At 48.8% G+C, this 17,407-nt stretch overlaps 1 protein-coding gene across 3 annotated transcripts in view; it reads left to right on the top strand.

Moving 5' to 3' along the window:
- LOC122434704 (pseudouridine 5'-phosphatase) overlaps window positions 1–17,407 on the top strand; it is a 72,190-nt gene that overhangs the window by 38,207 nt on the left and 16,576 nt on the right. For 2 of the 3 annotated variants that reach the window (XM_043458339.1, XM_043458342.1), the window contains exon 3: window positions 14,923–15,152. The exons of the other annotated variant lie outside the window; for it this stretch is intronic. In XM_043458339.1, coding sequence (XP_043314274.1) covers window positions 14,923–15,152 — 230 coding nt within the window. The remainder of the gene's footprint in view (window positions 1–14,922; window positions 15,153–17,407) is intronic. 3 annotated transcript variants of the gene reach the window in all.

The raw sequence follows: 17,407 nt of genomic DNA, 5'->3' as shown, positions 1-17,407 counted from the left end.
CCAGAGACGCTCGGAGCTGCCCTCTGACTGGTAGGGGCTCCAGTCTGCAGAGCCGCCCTGTGTCCAGGGCAGGATTTGGAGAACAGGCCCGTCAAAGGCAATGACCCCTCACAGTAAGAGTCCCCTTCCAGGCTGTGCCACGCCCCAGAGCCTGAAATTTCCACCCGCCCCACTCTTTTTAAAATTTTTTTCTTTTTGTTCCCATTTATTTTTATTAGTTGGAGGCTAATTGCTTTACAATACTGTAGTGGTTTTTGCCATACATTGACATGAATCAGCCATGGATTTACATGTATTCCCCATCCCAATCCCCCCCTCCCACCTTCCTCTCCACCCGATCCCTCTGGGTCTTCCCAGTGCACCAGGCCCGAGCACTTGTCTCATGCATCCAACCTGGGCTGGTGATCTGTTTCACTATAGATAATATACATGTTTCAATGCTGTTCTCTCGAAACATCCTACCCTCACCTTCTCCCACAGAGTCCAAAAGTCTGTTCTGTACATCTGTGTCTCTTTTTCTGTTTTGCATATAGGATCATTGTTACCATCTTTCTAAATTCCATATATATGCGTTAGTATACTGTATTGGTCTTTATCTTAACTGGCTTACTTCACTCTGTATAATGGGCTCCAGTTTCATCCATCTCATTAGAACTGATTCAAATGAATTCTTTTTAATGGCTGAGTAATATTCCATTGTGTATATGTACCACAGCTTCCTTATCCATGCGTCTGCTGATGGGCATCTAGGTTGCTTCCATGTCCTGGCTATTATAAACAGTGCTGCGATGAACATTGGGGTGCACGTGTCTCTTTCAGATCTGGTTTCCTCAGTGTGTATGCCCAGAAGTGGGATTGCTGGGTCATATGGCAGTCCTATTTCCAGTTTTTTAAGGAATCTCCACACTGTTCTCCATAGTGGCTGTACTAGTTTGCATTCCCACCAACAGTGTAAGAAGGTTCCCTTTTCTCCACACCCTCTCAAGCATTTATTGCTTGTAGAATTTTGGATAGCAGCCATCATGACTGGCGTGTAATGGTACCTCATTGTGGTTTTGATTTGCATTTCTCTGATAATGAGTGATGTTGAGCATCTTTTCATGTGTTTGTTAGCCATCTGTATGTCTTCTTTGGAGAAATGTCTGTTTAGTTCTTTGGCCCATTTTTTGATTGGGTCATTTATTTTTCTGGAATTGAGCTGCAGGAGTTGCTTGTATATTATTGAGATTAATGCTTTGTCTGTTTCTTCATTTGCTATTATTTTCTCCCAATCTGAGGGCTGTCTTTTCACCTTACTTATAGTTTCCTTTGTAGTGCAAAAGCTTTTAAGTTTCATTAGGTCCCATTTGTTTATTTTTGCTTTTATTTCCAATATTCTGGGAGGTGGGTCATAGAGGATCCTGCTGTGATTCATGTCGGAGAGTGTTTTGCCTATGTTCTCCTCTAGGAGTTTTATAGTTTCTGGTCTTACATTTAGATCTTTAATCCATTTTGAGTTTATTTTTGTGTATGGTGTTAGAAAGTGTTCTAGTTTCATTCTTTTACAAGTGGTTGACCAGTTTTCCCAGCACCACTTGTTAAAGAGGTTGTCTTTTTTCCATTGTATATCCTTGCCTCCTTTGTCAAAGATAAGGTGTCCATAGGTTCGTGGATTTATCTCTGGGCTTTCTATTCTGTTCCATTGATCTATATTTCTTCTTTGTGCCATACCATACTGTCTTGATGACTGTGGCTTTGTAGTAGAGTCTGAAGTCAGGCAGGTTGATTCCTCCAGTTCCATTCTTCTTTCTCAAGATTACTTTGGCTATTCGAGGTTTTTTGTATTCCATACAAATTGTGAAATTATTTGTTCTATTCTGTGAAAAATACCGTTGTAGCTTGATAGGGATGCATTGAATCTATAGATGCTTTGGGTAGAATAGCCATTTTGACAATATTGATTCTTCCAATCCATGAACATGGTATGTTTCTCCATCTGTTTGTGTCCTCTTTGATTTCTTTCATCAGTGTTTTATAGTTTTCTATGTATAGGTCTTTTGTTTCTTTAGGTAGATATACTCCTAAGTATTTTATTCTTTTTGTTGCAATGGTGCATGGTATTGTTTCCTTAATTTCTCTTTGTTTTCTCATTGATAGTGTATAGGAATGCAAGGCATTTCTGTGTATTAATTTTATATCCTGCAACTTTACTATATTCATTGATTAGCTCTAGTAATTTTCTGGAAGAGTCTTTAGGGTTTTCTATGTAGAGGATCATGTCATCTGCAAACAGCGAGAGTTTCACTTCTTCTTTTCCTATCTGGATTCCTTTTACTTCTTTTTCTGCTCTGATTGCTGTGGCCAAAACTTCCAACACTATGTTGAATAGTAGTGGTGAGAGTGGGCACCCTTGTCTTGTTCCTGATTTCAGGGGAAATGCTTTCAATTTTTCACCATTGAGGGTGATGCTTGCTGTGGGTTTGTCATATATAGCTTTTATTATGTTGAGTTATGTTCCTTCTATTCCTGCTTTCTGGAGAGTTTTAATCATAAATGGGTGTTGAATTTTGTCAAAGGCTCTTTCTGCATCTATTGAGATAATCATATTTTTTTATCTTTCAATTTTTTAATGTGGTGTATTACACTGATTGATTTGTGGATATTAAAGAATCCTTGCATTCCTGGGATAAAGCCCACTTGGTCATGATGTATGATTTTTTAAATATGTTGTTGGATTCTGCTTGCTAGAATTTTGTTACGGATTTTTGCATCTATGTTCATCAGTGATATTGGCCTGTAGTTTTCTTTTTTTGTGGCATCTTTGTCTGGTTTTGGAGTTAGGGTGATGGTGGCCTCATAGAATGAGTTTGGAAGCTTACCTTCTTCTGCAATTTTCTGGAAGAGTTTGAGTAAGATAGGTGTTAGCTCTTCTCTAAATTTTTGGTAGAATTCAGCTGTGAAGCCATCTGGTCCTGGGCTTTTGTTTGCTGGAAGATTTCTGATTACAGTTTTGATTTCCTTGCTTGTGATGGGTCTGTTAAGATCTTCTATTTCTCTCTGGTTCAGTTTTGGAAAGTTATACTTTTCTAAGAATTTGTCCATTTCTTCCAAGTTGTCCATTTTATTGGCATAGAGCTGCTGGTAGTAGTCTCTGATGATTCTTTGTATTTCAGTGTTGTCTGTTGTGATCTCTCCATTTTCATTTCTAGTTTTGTTAATTTGGTTCTTCTCTCTTCGTTTCTTAATGAGTCTTGCTAATGGTTTGTCAATTCTGTTTACTTTTTCAAAAAACCAGCTTTTAGCTTTGTTGATTTTTGCTATGGTCTCTTTAGTTTCTTTTGCGTTTATTTCTGCGCTAATTTTTAAGATTTCTTTCCTTCTGCTAACCCTGGGGTACTTCATTTCTTCCTTCTCTAATTGCTTTAGGTGTAGAGTTAGGTTATTTATTTGGCTTTTTTCTTGTTTCTTGAAGTAAGCCTGTAATGCTATGAACCTTCCCCTTAGCACTGCTTTTACAGTGTCCCATAGGTTTTGGGTTGTTGTGTTTTCATTTTCATTCATTTCTATGCATATTTTGATTTCTTTTTTGATTTTTCTATGATTTATTGGTTATTCAGAAGCATGTTATTTAGCCTCCATATGTTTGAATTTTTAATAAATTTTTTCCTGTAATTCAGATCTAATCTTACTGCTCTGTGGTCAGAAAAGATGACTGGAATGATTTCAATTTTTTTGAATTTCCCAAGGCTAGATTTATGGCCCAGGATGTGATCTATTCTGGAGAAAGTTCCGTGTGCACTTGAGAAAAAGGTGAAGTTGATTGTTTTGGGGTGAAATGTCCTATAGATATCAATTAGGTCTAGCTGGTCAATTATGTCATTTAAAGTCTGTGTTTCCTTGTTAATTTTCTGTTTAGTTGATCTATCCATAGTTGTGAGTGGGGTATTAAAGTCTCCCACTATTATTGTGTTACTATTAATTTCCCCTTTCATACTCGTTAGCGTTTGCCTTACATATTGCGGTGCTCCTATGTTGGGTGCATATATATTTATAATTGTTATATCTTCTTCTTGGATTGATCCTTTGATCATTATGTAGTGCCCTTCTTTGTCTCTTTTCACAGCCTTCATTTTAAAGTCTATTTTATCTGATATGAGTATTGCGACTCCTGCTTTCTTTTGTTCTCCGTTTGCGTGAAATATTTTTTTCCAGCCCTTCACTTTTAGTCTGTATGTGTCTCTTGTTTTGAGGTGGGTCTCTTGTAGACAGCATATATAGAGGTCTTGTTTTTCTTTCCATTCAGCCAGTCTTTGTCTTTTGGTTGGGGCATTCAACCCATTTACATTTAAGGTAATTATTGATAGGTATGGTCCTGTTGGCATTTACTTTGTTGTTTGGCGTTCACGTTTATAGAACCTTTCTGTCTTTCCTATATAGAGAAGATCCTTTAGCATTTGTTGAAGAGCTGGTTTGGTGGTGCTGAGTTCTCTTAGCTTTTGCTTGTCTGTAAAGCTTTTGAATTCTCCTTCATATCTGAATGAGATCCTTGCTGGGTACAGTAATCTAGGTTGTAGGTTATTCTCTTTCATTACTTTCAGTATGTCCTGCCATGCCCTTCTGGCCTCAAGAGTTTCTATTGATAGATCAGCTGTTATCCTTATGGGAATCCCTTTGTGTGTTATGTGTTGTTTCTCCCTTGCTGCTTTTAATATTTGTTCTTTGTGTTTGATCTTTGTTAATTTGATTAATATGTGTCTTGGGGTGTTTCGCCTTGGGTTTATCCTGTTTGGGACTCTCTGGGTTTCTTGGGCCTGTGTAACTATTTCCTTCCCCATTTTAGGGAAGTTTTCAGCTATTATCTCCTCGAGTATTTTCTCATGGCCTTTCTTTTTGTCTTCTTCTGCTGGGACTCCTATGATTCGAATGTTGGGGCGTTTCACATTGTCCCAGAGGTCCCTGAGGTTGTCCTCATTTCTTTTGATTCTTTTTTCTTTTTCCCTCTCTGCTTCATTTATTTCCACCATTTTATCTTCTTCCTCACTTACCCTATCTTCTGCCTCCGTTATTCTACTCTTGGTTCCCTCCAGAGTGTTTTTGATCTCATTTATTGCATTATTCATTTTTAATTGACTCTTTTTTTATTTCTTCTAGGTCCTTATTAAACATTTCTTGCATCTTCTCAGTCTTTGTGTCCAGGCTATCTGTAAGTCCATTTTGTTTTCAAGATTTTGGATCATTTTTATTATCATTATTCTAAATTCTTTTTCAGGTAGATTCCCTATCTCCTCCTCTTTTGTTTGACTTGGTGGGCATTTTTCATGTTCCTTTACCTGTTGGGTATTTCTCTGCCTTTTCATCTTGTTTAGATTGCTGTGTCTGGAGTGGCCTTTCTGTATTCTGGTGGTCTGTGGTTCCTTTTTATTGTGGAGGTTTCTCCCAGTGGGTGGCGCTGGGTGTGTAGCTTGTCGAGGTTTGCTGGTTAGAGAAGCTTGTGTCGGTGTTCTGGTGGGTGGAGCTGGATTTCTTCTCTCTTGAGTGCAATGGAGTGCCCAGTAGTGAGTTTTGAGATGGGTATATGGGTTTGGTGTGACTTTGGGCAGCCTGTATGTTGACGCTCAGGGCTATTTTCCTGTGTTGCTGGATAATTTGCGTGGTATGTCTTACTCTGGAACTTATTGGCTCTTGGGTGGTGGTTGGTTTCAGTGTAGGTGTGGAGGCTTTTGGATGATCTCTTACTACTTAACCTTCCCTGTAGTCAGGAGTTTTCTGGTGTTCTCAGGTTTTGGGCTTAAGTCTCCTGCCTCTGGATTTCAGTCGTATTCTTCCAGTAGCCTCAAGACTTCTCCAACTATGCAGCACTGATAATAAAACTTCTAGGTTAATGGTGAAAAGATTCTCCCCCTGAGGGACACCCAGAGAGGTTCACAGAGTTACATGAAGAAGAGGAGAGGGAGGAGGGAGATAGAGATGAGCAGGAGGAGAAAAAGGGGGACTCAAGAGGAGAGAGACAAATCTACGCAGTTGTCTGTTCCCAGAGTGCTCTCCGTAGCCCAGACACCCACAAAGATTCACAGAATTGGATTGGGAAGAGAAGGGGGATGGAGGAAATAGAGGTGTTCTCAGGTAGAAAAAGGAGAGTCAAAAGGGGGAGAGAGTAATCATCACACTCCTGAGTAAAAATGGGTACTGAATATTGGATTCTTAAATGTCCAAAATTGATATCATATACTGAAAAACAAAGATTAAAAATCTAGAGTAGAGGTTAGACTCTTAAAAATACAATATTAAAACAAAAACACAAAAAATTTAAGAAATATATATGAAGTTTGGTTTAAAAATAGGGCTGCCTTTTTTTTTGCAAGGTTATAGTGAAATAAAAATGAAAATTAAGGATTAATAGAGGATTTTAAAAAAAATAAGAGAAAAAAAATTAAAAAAATTTTTTAAATTAAAAACATAGTAAAAATATATGAAAATGGAAGTTAAGGAGTAATAGAGGAGTAATAGGGAATTTTAAAAGAAAATAAAAGAAAAAATAAAAATTAAAAAAAAAAGAAAAAAATGTTTTTAATTAAACAAACAAACAAACAAAAAATGTAAATATATATCTGGGAATTTCTTTGGAGCTGTTGCGGTCAGTGTGGGTTCGGTTCAGTTTCAGATAGCTCCTCGTTCCAGCTACACTTCTCGATATCTACAGGCCCCTTCCGGTGTAGTCGGTGTTACCTACAGGGCTTTTAATCTGTTGCCCCTGTCACTTCTGAAGCGGTTCCCTTTGTGTATTTGGCCTCTGTTTGCAGGTCTCTTCAGTGCCTAATTTCCGCCCTGACACAGGCGGGCGGAGGTGGTCTCTTGTTCAGGTTTGCTGGTTCAGTCCTGCTGCTGGGAGGGAGGGGCGCTGCAGACAAATGTCACTGGCGGGTGTGGGGAGCACTTGCCGTGTTCCGGCCACACTGGCTTTGCCCCCGCTCATGGGTGTGTGCTGTGGGGGGGAGAGGGGGAAGGGGCACTGCAGACAGATATCGCTGTGTGTGTGGGTAGCTCTCACAGTGTTCTGGCCACACTGGGTTTGCCCCCGCTCACGGGTGTGTGCTCTCCCCGTCTACACTGCTCAGGCTCCCGGCTGCTCTATATGGAGCGGGCCCTGAGTTGCGAGCGGTTCCAGTTTTTGGGTATTCCACAAAATAGCGGACTCAGTTGTGCCTGCGTTTTTTGCCTTCCCCGCCTGGAGCAACTCAGGCAGCCAGGAGCTTGACGGGCGCACTCTCCCCGGGTGTGGTGCGCCTTGTCCCCTCTGCGGGCCCAGCCTCAGTTTCCGCGCGGGACAGTCGGGTGCGTGCGCCTTGTGTCTGGTCTCTAGCGACCCTCCCGGCAGATGTCAACCATCCAGAATCTCAGGAAGTCTTTGGTTAGAAACTGGGAGCCTGTTTGCAGTTTGGTAGGGGATGCCGTCTCTGGGGCCGACTTTGCCCCTTTCCCCTCCCCCCTGCCTCCGGCAGGGGATGGGCCAGTCCGCTGCCGGCTAGCTCTTCTCTGGGATCGCTCAGTTCTTCCTTTGTTCTGCGAACAGGCCCGCCTTTGTTCTGCGAACCGGCCCGCAGCCTGTTCGGGCTGGTTAATTTTCTCTCTCTCTCTTGCTATCCCACAGTTTAAGTTGCTATCTCAAGTTAGCTCCCTCCGATTGCCCTCAGGGCATTCAGGCCCAGTCCTTGCACTAAGCAATGCTGCCCGCTCCTCTCCGTTCGGCCCCCACTTGCTGGTGGTGGATGCGGGCGTCTGGGGTACTTTTCTGCTTTTAGGCATGTCATCTGTGGGTTTTATTTATTTTTCCTCCCAGTTAGGTTGCCCTCCAAGATTCAAAAACTTCCCCTAGACCCGCCAATGAGAGGGTTTGCTGGTGTTTGGAAACTTTCTCTATTACGACTCCCTTCCCGGGATGGGTCTCCGTCCCTAGCTCTTTTGTCTCTCTTTTTATCTTTTATATTTTGTCCTACCTCCTTTCAAAGACGATGGGCTGCTTTTCTGGGCACCTGATGTCTTCTGCTAGCGGCCAGAAGTTGTTTTGTGAAGTTTGCTCAGCTTTCAAATGTTCTTTTGATGAATTTGTGGGGGAGAAAGTGGTCTCCCTGTCCTTTTCCTCCACCGTCTTAGCTCCTCCTCCACCCGCCCCACTCTTGAGGGTGACTTCCCTGGTGGCTCAGACGATAAATGATCCTGCCTGCAATGCGGGAACCCTGGGTCACAAAGATCCACCGTTGAGGTCGTGCCAGTGGTGAGGAACCCCCCCCACTGCCATTGCAGGAGATGAAAGAGACCTGGGTTCAATCCCTGGTTCGGGAAGATCCCTTGAAGCAGGGAATGACTACCCGCTGCAGTATTCTTGCCTGGAGAATCCCAGGGACAGAGGAGCCTGGTGGGCTGCAGTCCATGGGGTCGCAAAGAGTCAGACGCCACAGTTGAAAGCAGAATGGCCCTCAGAGTGAGCCAGCAGGAGGTTATCCCCTTTACCTGCCCTGGAATGAGCTCGAGCTTGTGGCCTGTGGTCATGCCGTTCCAAAGTGGCTGATTAGAAATCCGTAGTGAGGTTAAAATGCAGGCATTGCTCAGCGTGCCCTTCGAAGGGGCAGAAGTGTCAGCTCGGATGTTGTTTCGGGGGGCTCCGAAGAGCTCCGGTACCAGAGTCCTTCTGTCACAGTACAGAGAGGAGTTCAGAGAGAGCAAAGTGGTATATAAGATGTGGTTAATTAGAATAAGAGGCCTGTGAGGCTTACAAGCAGGTGGATGTGACTTGCCACGCCCCGAGAACTTGGCGGGCCACAGTTGTATAATCAAAAGAAAAGTAGGGAGGAGGAGGAGACCACCTTTTTCCTCATTCTTGAGTAGATGTCAGGCTTCCATCATCAGCTCCTCCTCCAGGTTGGGCAGGGGAGTTTTCTTGTCTTGCATGGTCAAGCTAGTTCACGAGGTATTGTCTGTTCATGTGTGGAGAGCATGACTAAATCTCTGAGCTCACTGGGCGGGACGCAGGCCTCACGCCACCAGCCTTTTATTGTGAGGGGGCAAGTCTCCTGCTTCCGTCCCATGCTTTTGCCGCTCAGTTCCAATCCTCTGCCCACCTGATGGGAAGAACTGACCCATTGGAAAAGACCCTGATGCTGGGAAAGACTGAAGGTGGGAGGAGAAGGGGACAGCAGAGGATGAGATGGCTGGATGGCATCACCGACTCAATGGACATGAGTTTGAGTAAACTCCAGGAGATGGTGATGGACAGGGAGGCCTGGCGTGCTGCAGTCCACGGGGTCGCAAAGAGTCCGACACGACTGAGTGACTGAACTGAGTAAAGCCTGCCTGGTTTTGTGGTTAAGCAGCTCTCCTTTTGTGAGTGATCATTTAACCTGCAGGGTCTCCCATATTTTTTGTACTTGCTCTTCCAGCTTCTGGGGGCTCCAGGTGTCCGTCCCTGGGCTAGTGGCCGCCTCTCTCCACCTTCACATGGCTTCACCTCTGTGCCCGTTGCCCCTTCTTCTCTTGTGAGGACACCAGTTACTAAGGGCCTCAGTTGCTGTGTTAGGAACGTCTGTGGGTCTCTCCGAGTTCATATAGTTGAGGTCCTGACCCGCGGTGTTACTGCATTTGGAGGTGACCCAGTTGAGGGGTGGTGAGCTCATGAGGGTGGCGCCCCAGGAATGGGATTAGCACCCTTCTGCGAGAGGCCCCGCAGGGCTCGCTCACCCCCCCAACCTGCCCACGTCAGGACCCAAGGCAGGTGGCCGTGAGCCAGAAAGAGGGCCTGCTCAGGAGACCCTGGGCATCTGGGCGCCTTGGTCTCAATGGCAGCCTGCAGACCTGTGAGAAACAGATTCCCATGTTTACACAGCAGCCAGGCCGGTGGGGCCGCGTGACAACAGCTGGAGCAGAGGAAGGCAGACGTCACTGGGTTCACGCGTGCGTTGCTCAGGCTCTCTCTTTCCAACCCCCATGGACCGTAGCCCGCCAGGCTCCTCTGTCCATGGGGTTCTCCAGGCAAGAATACTGCAGTGGGTTGGCATTTTCTTCTTCAGGGGAATCTTCCCGACCCAGGGATCCAACCTGAATCTCCCGTGTCTCCCGCATTGGCAGGCAGATTCTTAACCGCCGCGCCAACTGGGAAGTCCCACTGGGTTTAGGGCTGACCCTAAATCCATGCTGATCTCATTCTGAAGGTCCTTCATCACCTCTGCACAGACCCTCATTGTCCCAGCTCAGCTCAATTCAGAAGCCCCAGGGGTGAGGACCTCACCTCTGCACAGACCCTCACTGTCCCAGGTCAGTTCACGTTCAGAAACCTCAGAGGTGAGGACCCCATGTCTGCACAGACCCATGTCCCAGGTCAGTTCACGGTCAGAAACCTCAGAGGAGAGGACCCCACGTCTGCACAGACCCATGTCCCAGGTCAGTTCACGGTCAGAAACCCCAGGGGTGAGGACCTCACCTCTGCTCAGACCCATGTCCCAGGTCAGTTCACATTCAGAAGCATCAAGAGTGAGGACCTCACCTCTGCACAGACCCATGTCCCAGGTCAGTTCATGGTCAGAAGCCCCAGGGGTGAGGACCTCACCTCTGCTCGACCCACTTCCTAGGTCAGTTCACAGTCAGAAGCATCAGGAGTGAGGACCTCACCTCTGCTCAGAGCCATGTCCCAGGTCAGTTCACAGTCAGAAGCATTAGGGGTGAGGACCTCACCTCTACACAGACCCTCATTGTCCCGGGTCAGTTCACGGTCAGAAGCCCCAGGGGTGAGGGCCTCACCTCCCTTTCGGGGCCCGCCACTGGACCCACTGGCGTCCCCTGTGACCTGTACCTCCACATGACAGCCAGTCACCTCCCAGGCAGTGGTAAGGCCACCATCCAGGAGAAGTGGTCTCCCTTCCACACGCGGGCTGCGAGGAGGAGGGATCGAGCCTCGTGTCCAGCAATGCTCGGGTTGGAGGTCCGGGCCGGTGAAGCCCGTGCCAGGACGGCGTGGTGTCTGCTTTCCCCCCCCCCGTGGCTCCGTCCGCTGAACGCTCGCCCCGCCGCCTCCCCGCAGGACTCTGGACTCCGTGGCTGCTCTGCGGGTCCCGGGATGCGTGCCGAGCCCATCCCTGGGCGGCGTCTCCTCCCGCCACGTCCTCTCTGCTCCCAGCCACAACGCGTCTCCCAGTTCAGGTGAAGTGTCACAAAGGACTCCTGAGCTAGCCAGGGGGCTGCTGGGTACAGCCCCCCAGCACCTGAGTTCTAGGCAGCAGCTGAGAGAACCCGTGTCCCGTCGACCTCTTCTGCATGCTTCCGTGTTCAGACCCACTTGCCTGGCTCTTGCGTGTGCAGACCCACTTGCCTGGCTCTTGCGTGTTCAGACCCACTTGCCTGGCTCTTGCGTGTGCAGACCCACTTGCCTGGCTCTTCCGTGTTCAGACCCACTTGCCTGGCTCTTCCGTGTTCAGACCCACTTGCCTGGCTCTTCCGTGTTCAGACCCACTTGCCTGGCTCTTCCGTGTTCAGACCCAGACCCACTTGCCTGGCTCTTGCGTGTGCAGACCCACTTGCCTGGCTCTTGCGTGTTCAGACCCACTTGCCTGGCTCTTGCGTGTGCAGACCCACTTGCCTGGCTCTTGCGTGTGCAGACCCACTTGCCTGGCTCTTCCGTGTTCAGACCCACTTGCCTGGCTCTTGCGTGTGCAGACCCACTTGCCTGGCTCTTGCGTGTGCAGACCCACTTGCCTGGCTCTTCCGTGTTCAGACCCACTTGCCTGGCTCTTCCGTGTTCAGACCCACTTGCCTGGCTCTTGCAGTGTTCAGACCCACTTGCCTGGCTCTTGCGCCTGTGCAGACCCACTTGCCTGGCTCTTCCGTGTTCAGACCCACTTGCCTGGCTCTTGCGTGTGCAGACCCACTTTCTGGGCAGCCTCCGTGTCTCTCCTCACCAGCCCGAGGCCTCTCTGCTGAAGTCGGACAGAAACACCTCTCAGCATCCCTGATCCTCAGCGTTTCTTCTCCCCTTCCCTGTAGATCACTCCTGGGAGTGCTCATTCTTTGTAGCAAGAGCGATCTGTCTGTGCCCAGCCGTGAAACCCAGTTGAGCACCTCGAGGTTACCAGCTGTCTGCTGGCTGGGTGTCATTTATGTACCTAATTAATGAGCTTCTGTGCAGGACAGAAGTCCCGTCATGTTTCTAGTCTTCTACGTCGCAGAGAGACTGAGAAAAAGTCAGTGTACAATATTTAAAGGACAAAAGTTTTTGAAGGAATCGGGCAGTAGTGTGTTAATGTCAGGAGATTTGCGTGACTGATGAGTGACTGTAACCTAAATTTGATGCATCGGTGGCAACCAGGGCTGCTACCATCTCGTGGGGCCTTACCTTGCCGTGTGAGCTTTTATGGGCGGGACCTTTTACAGGCTTTCCTTCACAGCATCACCACCAGGAACCCTAATCGTTGCTATATGACAGGACAGAACCGAGCCCCAGAGATGGGGTCGACTTGCCACAGGCTGTGGTCAGCCTCCCTGTCTCCGGGCTCATGTGTGTGTCCATCTCAGACATCTTCATGGAGCTCGTCTGATTTTAAAAGAGTCGTTCCCGGACTCCCCTGGGGTTCCAGTGGTTAGGAATCCTCCTTCCAGTACAGGAGCCACGGGTTTGCTCCCTGGTCTGGGAAGTAAGTTCCCATGTGCCGTGGGCCAGCTAAACCAGGGCAATGCAGCTATGGAGGAAGTCTGCACACTGCAACAGAGATCCTGCGTGCCGTGACTAATATAAATATTAGTCAAAAATAAATGCAGCCAAAAATAAATGCATCAATAAAAGCTATAAATCTTAAAAAAAAAAAAAATTGTCATCCAAAAACGTTTTCATTCATTCCCCTGTGGATAAAAATGTTGACTATATTCCAATATAGGCTTCCTTGTATGTATTTATTTTGGTATAGTATTGCACCGTTATGTTAGTGCATTACAAAGTATTCACAGAACGAGAAGTATTTGAAGGATGAGCTAAAATGACATCAACTATGTTTAAATTTTTATAATCAATAGCATCAGAGAACTCTTCCAGCAAAATTTCTTTTTCGAGTAGGTTTTCAAGGAAAGCGTATATTTAAATTTGCTCCAATGTTTAGTATGTTGGTTTCCTATTGGGTCATACAACTTGAACCTTTTATTTTAGATGCAAATCATGTTGATATTCAGTTTTAATCACCACATCCAGGGCAAGATGATTATTGGATGTGTATTTGTCATAGGCATTCTTTCATCCTTTTGATTCACCAGTTCCATGAAGGTTTTTTATGGAAATTTAGCTAATGTAATTCTACATATTGGTCGTTAGTTGTTGCAAGCTAATTGAATAGTGTGGCTTTTTAATATTTTGAAATAACAGGTTCCAACCCCATAGCAACTCTTCAAGTAGAATTCTTTCATTGTGGTTGTAAGTTGGCTTCAGTGTGAGGTTAAGTGTGTGTGTTCACAAGACATGTGGGTCTGTAATTTTTTGTATGCCTTTCTCCAGCTTCGGTATCAGAAAAGTGCTGGTCTCAAAAAAAGCAAGTTGGGAAATAAGTGTTCCCTGTGATTTTCTGAGGTTTCCTTAGAATTGGCATTGTTTCATCCTGGGATGTTTGGTTAAGTTTGCCAGTGAGGGCGTGCAGTGCTAAGTCTGGGACGGTTCTTAGCTACAGATTCAGTCTCTTTCCCATGGATCTAGGGCTAATTACATTATCGCTATGTTCCTGAGTGAGCTGGCAAAGATCTCTTCCAAAGAACTTCTTTCTTTTCGAAATAACTTGTCCATTTCCTCTACGTTGTCAAATTTATTGGCAGCTCCCCAGGTTTGCTCTGATAGTAGTAGAGCTTTAGTCACTCAGTTGTGTAGAACTTTTTGAGACCTCGTGGACTGTGGCCCACCAGGCGATTTCTCCGTCCATGGAATTTCCCAGGCAAGAATACCGCAGTGGGTTGCCATTCTCCTCCTCCAGGGGATCTTCCCAACCCAGGGATCAATCCAGCATCTCCTGTGTCTCCTGCATTGCAGGTGGATTCTTTTAGTTTTAGTTCTTTAAATTTATTATTTTGAATTGAAGGATAATTCCTTTACAATAATATTTTTATTCCCGCCTTACATCCACATGAATCAGTCACGGTGTACATGTGTCCCCTCCCTCTTGAACTCCCCTCCCACCTCCCACCCCACGCCTCCCCTGAAGGTTGTCACAGAGCCCCAGGTTGAGTTCTGTGACTCATCCAGCAAATTCCCCCAGGCTGTCTGTTTTACATACGGTCATGTATGTGTTTCCATGCTCCTCTGTCTATTCCTCCCACCCTCTCCCTCTCCCACTGTGTCCACAAGCCTGCTCTCTGTGTCTGCGTCTGCACTGCTGCCCTGCAAATAGTTCATCAGTACCATCTTTCTAGAGGCCCACGCATGTGTGTTAATATACGATAATTTCTTCTCTTTCTGACTGACTTCCCTCTGTATAAGAGACTCCAGGTTCATCCACCTCATCAGAACTGACTAAAACGTGTTCCTTTGTATGGCTGAGTAATATTCCACCGTGTGCATGTACCACGGCTTCTTTATCCATTCATCTGTGGATGGACATCCAGGTTCCTTCCCGTCCTAGCTATTGTCTGTAGATAGTGCTCAGGTGGATCCTTTACCCGCTGAGCCGCAGGGAGGCCCTCGCTCCGTCAGGGCTGGCGAGCAGAGCACCGGCCGTCCCAGCACAGTCGCCTCTGGTCCTCTGGGAAGGGCCATCCCCGCGCCCTGAACTGCTTTCCCACGTTGGTGTTGAGTGCAGATGGCCCTGTGCTGACATCCCCGCCCCGTGAGGACAGCGATGAGATCAGAGGAGGCTGCAGGCTGGGGGAGGCAGGGGCTGCCCGAGGCCTGCCCACGCCACCCCAGACGGTCTCCCCCTCCCCCTGCCCCAGGCGTGGAGAAGCTGATCTGCCACCTGCGCAAGCACGATGTGCCGTGCGCCGTGGCCACCAGCTCGGGGACGGCGTCCTTCCAGCTGAAGACCAGCCGCCACCAGGACTTCTTCGGCCTCTTCCACCACGTGGTGCTGGGCGACGACCCGGAGGTGCGGAGCGGGAAGCCGGAGCCGGACATCTTCCTGGCCTGTGCGCGCCGCTTTTCTCCGGCTCCTCCCGCCGACAAGGTACGCGGCGCGGCTGGGAACGGGGGAGACACCCGGTGCGGGTCGGGGGGCTCTCGATGTCCACGCAGACGGCTGCTGCATGGCTCCTGAGACTGGGGTGAGGGCACTGCGGCAGAGGGGGCGCCGTGCCCGGGGACGGCCCTTCACTTCGTTGGGGGGGAGCGCGGCTGCCCCGAGGCACCCACCAGACAGAACCGCCCGGGGCGCCCGGGTGGGTCCCGGGGCGCCTGGACCTGACCAAGCGCTGCCGACGGGCCCCGTGCGGGGAGGGGCCTTCAGTGACGCGGGTCTCCCGCGTCCTCGTTTGTGACGCGCACGTGCAGCGCCGTTCGGCGATTGTGACGTCAGTCAGCCACCCTCACCGCCCCTCTGCCTGCGCGCTTCTCGGAGATACTTGGTCACCGCCGAGCTGGTGCCCGCGAGGGCCCTGGGTTTTCCCTGAGCGGTCGCCAGGCTTCTGTGTGTTTCTCCCGCTGGAAGGGGCTGCAGGGGGAGCTCCACCTTGCATCATGCAGGGTCCCCTGTGGGGAGGGGAGGAGGTGTCTGAGCCTGGGGGAGGCTGTCGGCGAGCGGTGGTGCCTCGTGGCGCACCGGGGCTGTCGAGGTGCGGGGCGGAGCCTTGGCTGTCCGCAGGTGCAGATTCCGGAGCATCCGGGGGCTTCTCCAGAGGCGTTGCTCCTGGTGACCCCCGGTGTCCTCGCCAGGCAGGGCGTGTATCCAGTGGGGGTGATGGCGTTCCCAGCTGGTTCCTGGATCCTGGGTCGGGTGCCTTGTGAGGGACTGGAGCAGGGAAGAGCGTTTCCCTGGAAGGTCTTCTCACTGTTGTGGCCTCTCTCTAACCAGTGAGCCGGTGATGGGACCCAGCCTGGTGCCACAGAAATCACAGCCCCAGGACTGGTACTCCAAAACCGGCCTCCGGAGGCAGCTGAGATGGGGGAGTGTTCTTGAATGACCTGCTTTTGAGGTTCAGAACCTGACTTGCTGCCTTCAACCTGTAACGGCAGTCGAAACACAGAACCTCTTCCCCCCACTGGGTCTCCCGTGATTCAATATACCTACGACGCGAGCTCCCTAGAGTCAGTGCAGACCTCGGGTTCTGGGCTCAGGCCACCCCCACCCCCCACCCCCGGACGTACCCCACTTCACACGCCAGTCACGAACGGAGGCATCCGGGCCACTCACAGTTCTCCCTGGCCGATCCCAAGCTTGGGGATCCCACAGAGCCCCCTACCTCCACAGTTGTAATTCACTAGAATGACGCAGAAGTCAGGAAGATGCTGTGCTTGCCTTCACTGGCTTACCTTAAGAATGCAACTCATCGAAAGTCCCCTGGCAGCCCAGTGGCTAAGACTTGGGGCTCCCAGAGCAGGGGGCCTGGGTTCGCTCCCTGGTCAGGGAACTGGGTCCCACATCACCGTCATTAGGAGTCTGCATGCCACAGCCAGAGAGCGAAGCTTCTGCCTGCCACAGCTAAGAGGCAGTGCAGCCAAATACACATTTATAAACAGCCCAGGAGCCCTGCAGAGGAAGAGCTGTGTGGGGCAAGGGGTCGGTGGCTGGCCTGCTGGAGCACTCAGCCTACTGGGGTGCACCAGCCTCCAGCACCCACCTTTCTCCAGCTCCAAGGGCCTCCTTGTTTGCCAGAGGTCTTTGTGGAGGCTCCATTGCCTCGGTGAATTCACTGGTCCTTGGTAAATCAATGCATCCTGCTGGCCCTGGAGATGAGGGGGTGATTTACAAGTAGCACCCTCCAATCAGGGCTTGGGGTGGGACACAACCAGGAGCCCATCAGCAACCCCCCCGCCCCACCCCACCCCGCGTCCTGAATCCATCTCCTGCCCCAGGATACTCAGGCATGCTTGAAAGGGGATTTACTATGAATGACACGGAAAATGAGCTCACTGCCCAGGACGTGTCAAGGGTTTTAGGAGCTCTGTGCGGGAAAGTTAAAGTAGGGCTTCCCTGGCGGCTCAGACGGTAAAGAATCTGCCTGCAATGCAGGAGACCCGGGTTCCATCCCTGGGTCGGGAAGATTCCCCTGGAAAAGGGAATGGCTACCCACTCCCCACTCGAGTATTCTGGCCTGGAGAATCCCATGGATAGAGAAGACTGGCGGATACCAGGGGCAAAGGCCAATATTTTTATTTTTTATTACATTGCAACCGAAAGCATCATTGAGTGTCAGTGACGGACAGTGATTCACATACACGGCGAGTTCAGCTCAGTAGTGGACGCGGCCCCGCCGCTAAGCGTCA

The sequence above is a fragment of the Cervus canadensis genome, chromosome X, assembly GCF_019320065.1.
Source record: "Cervus canadensis isolate Bull #8, Minnesota chromosome X, ASM1932006v1, whole genome shotgun sequence".
Lineage (NCBI taxonomy): Eukaryota > Metazoa > Chordata > Mammalia > Artiodactyla > Cervidae > Cervus > Cervus canadensis.
Note: the sequence above shows the minus strand (reverse complement) of the source record. Positions and strands in the feature narration are given on the sequence as shown.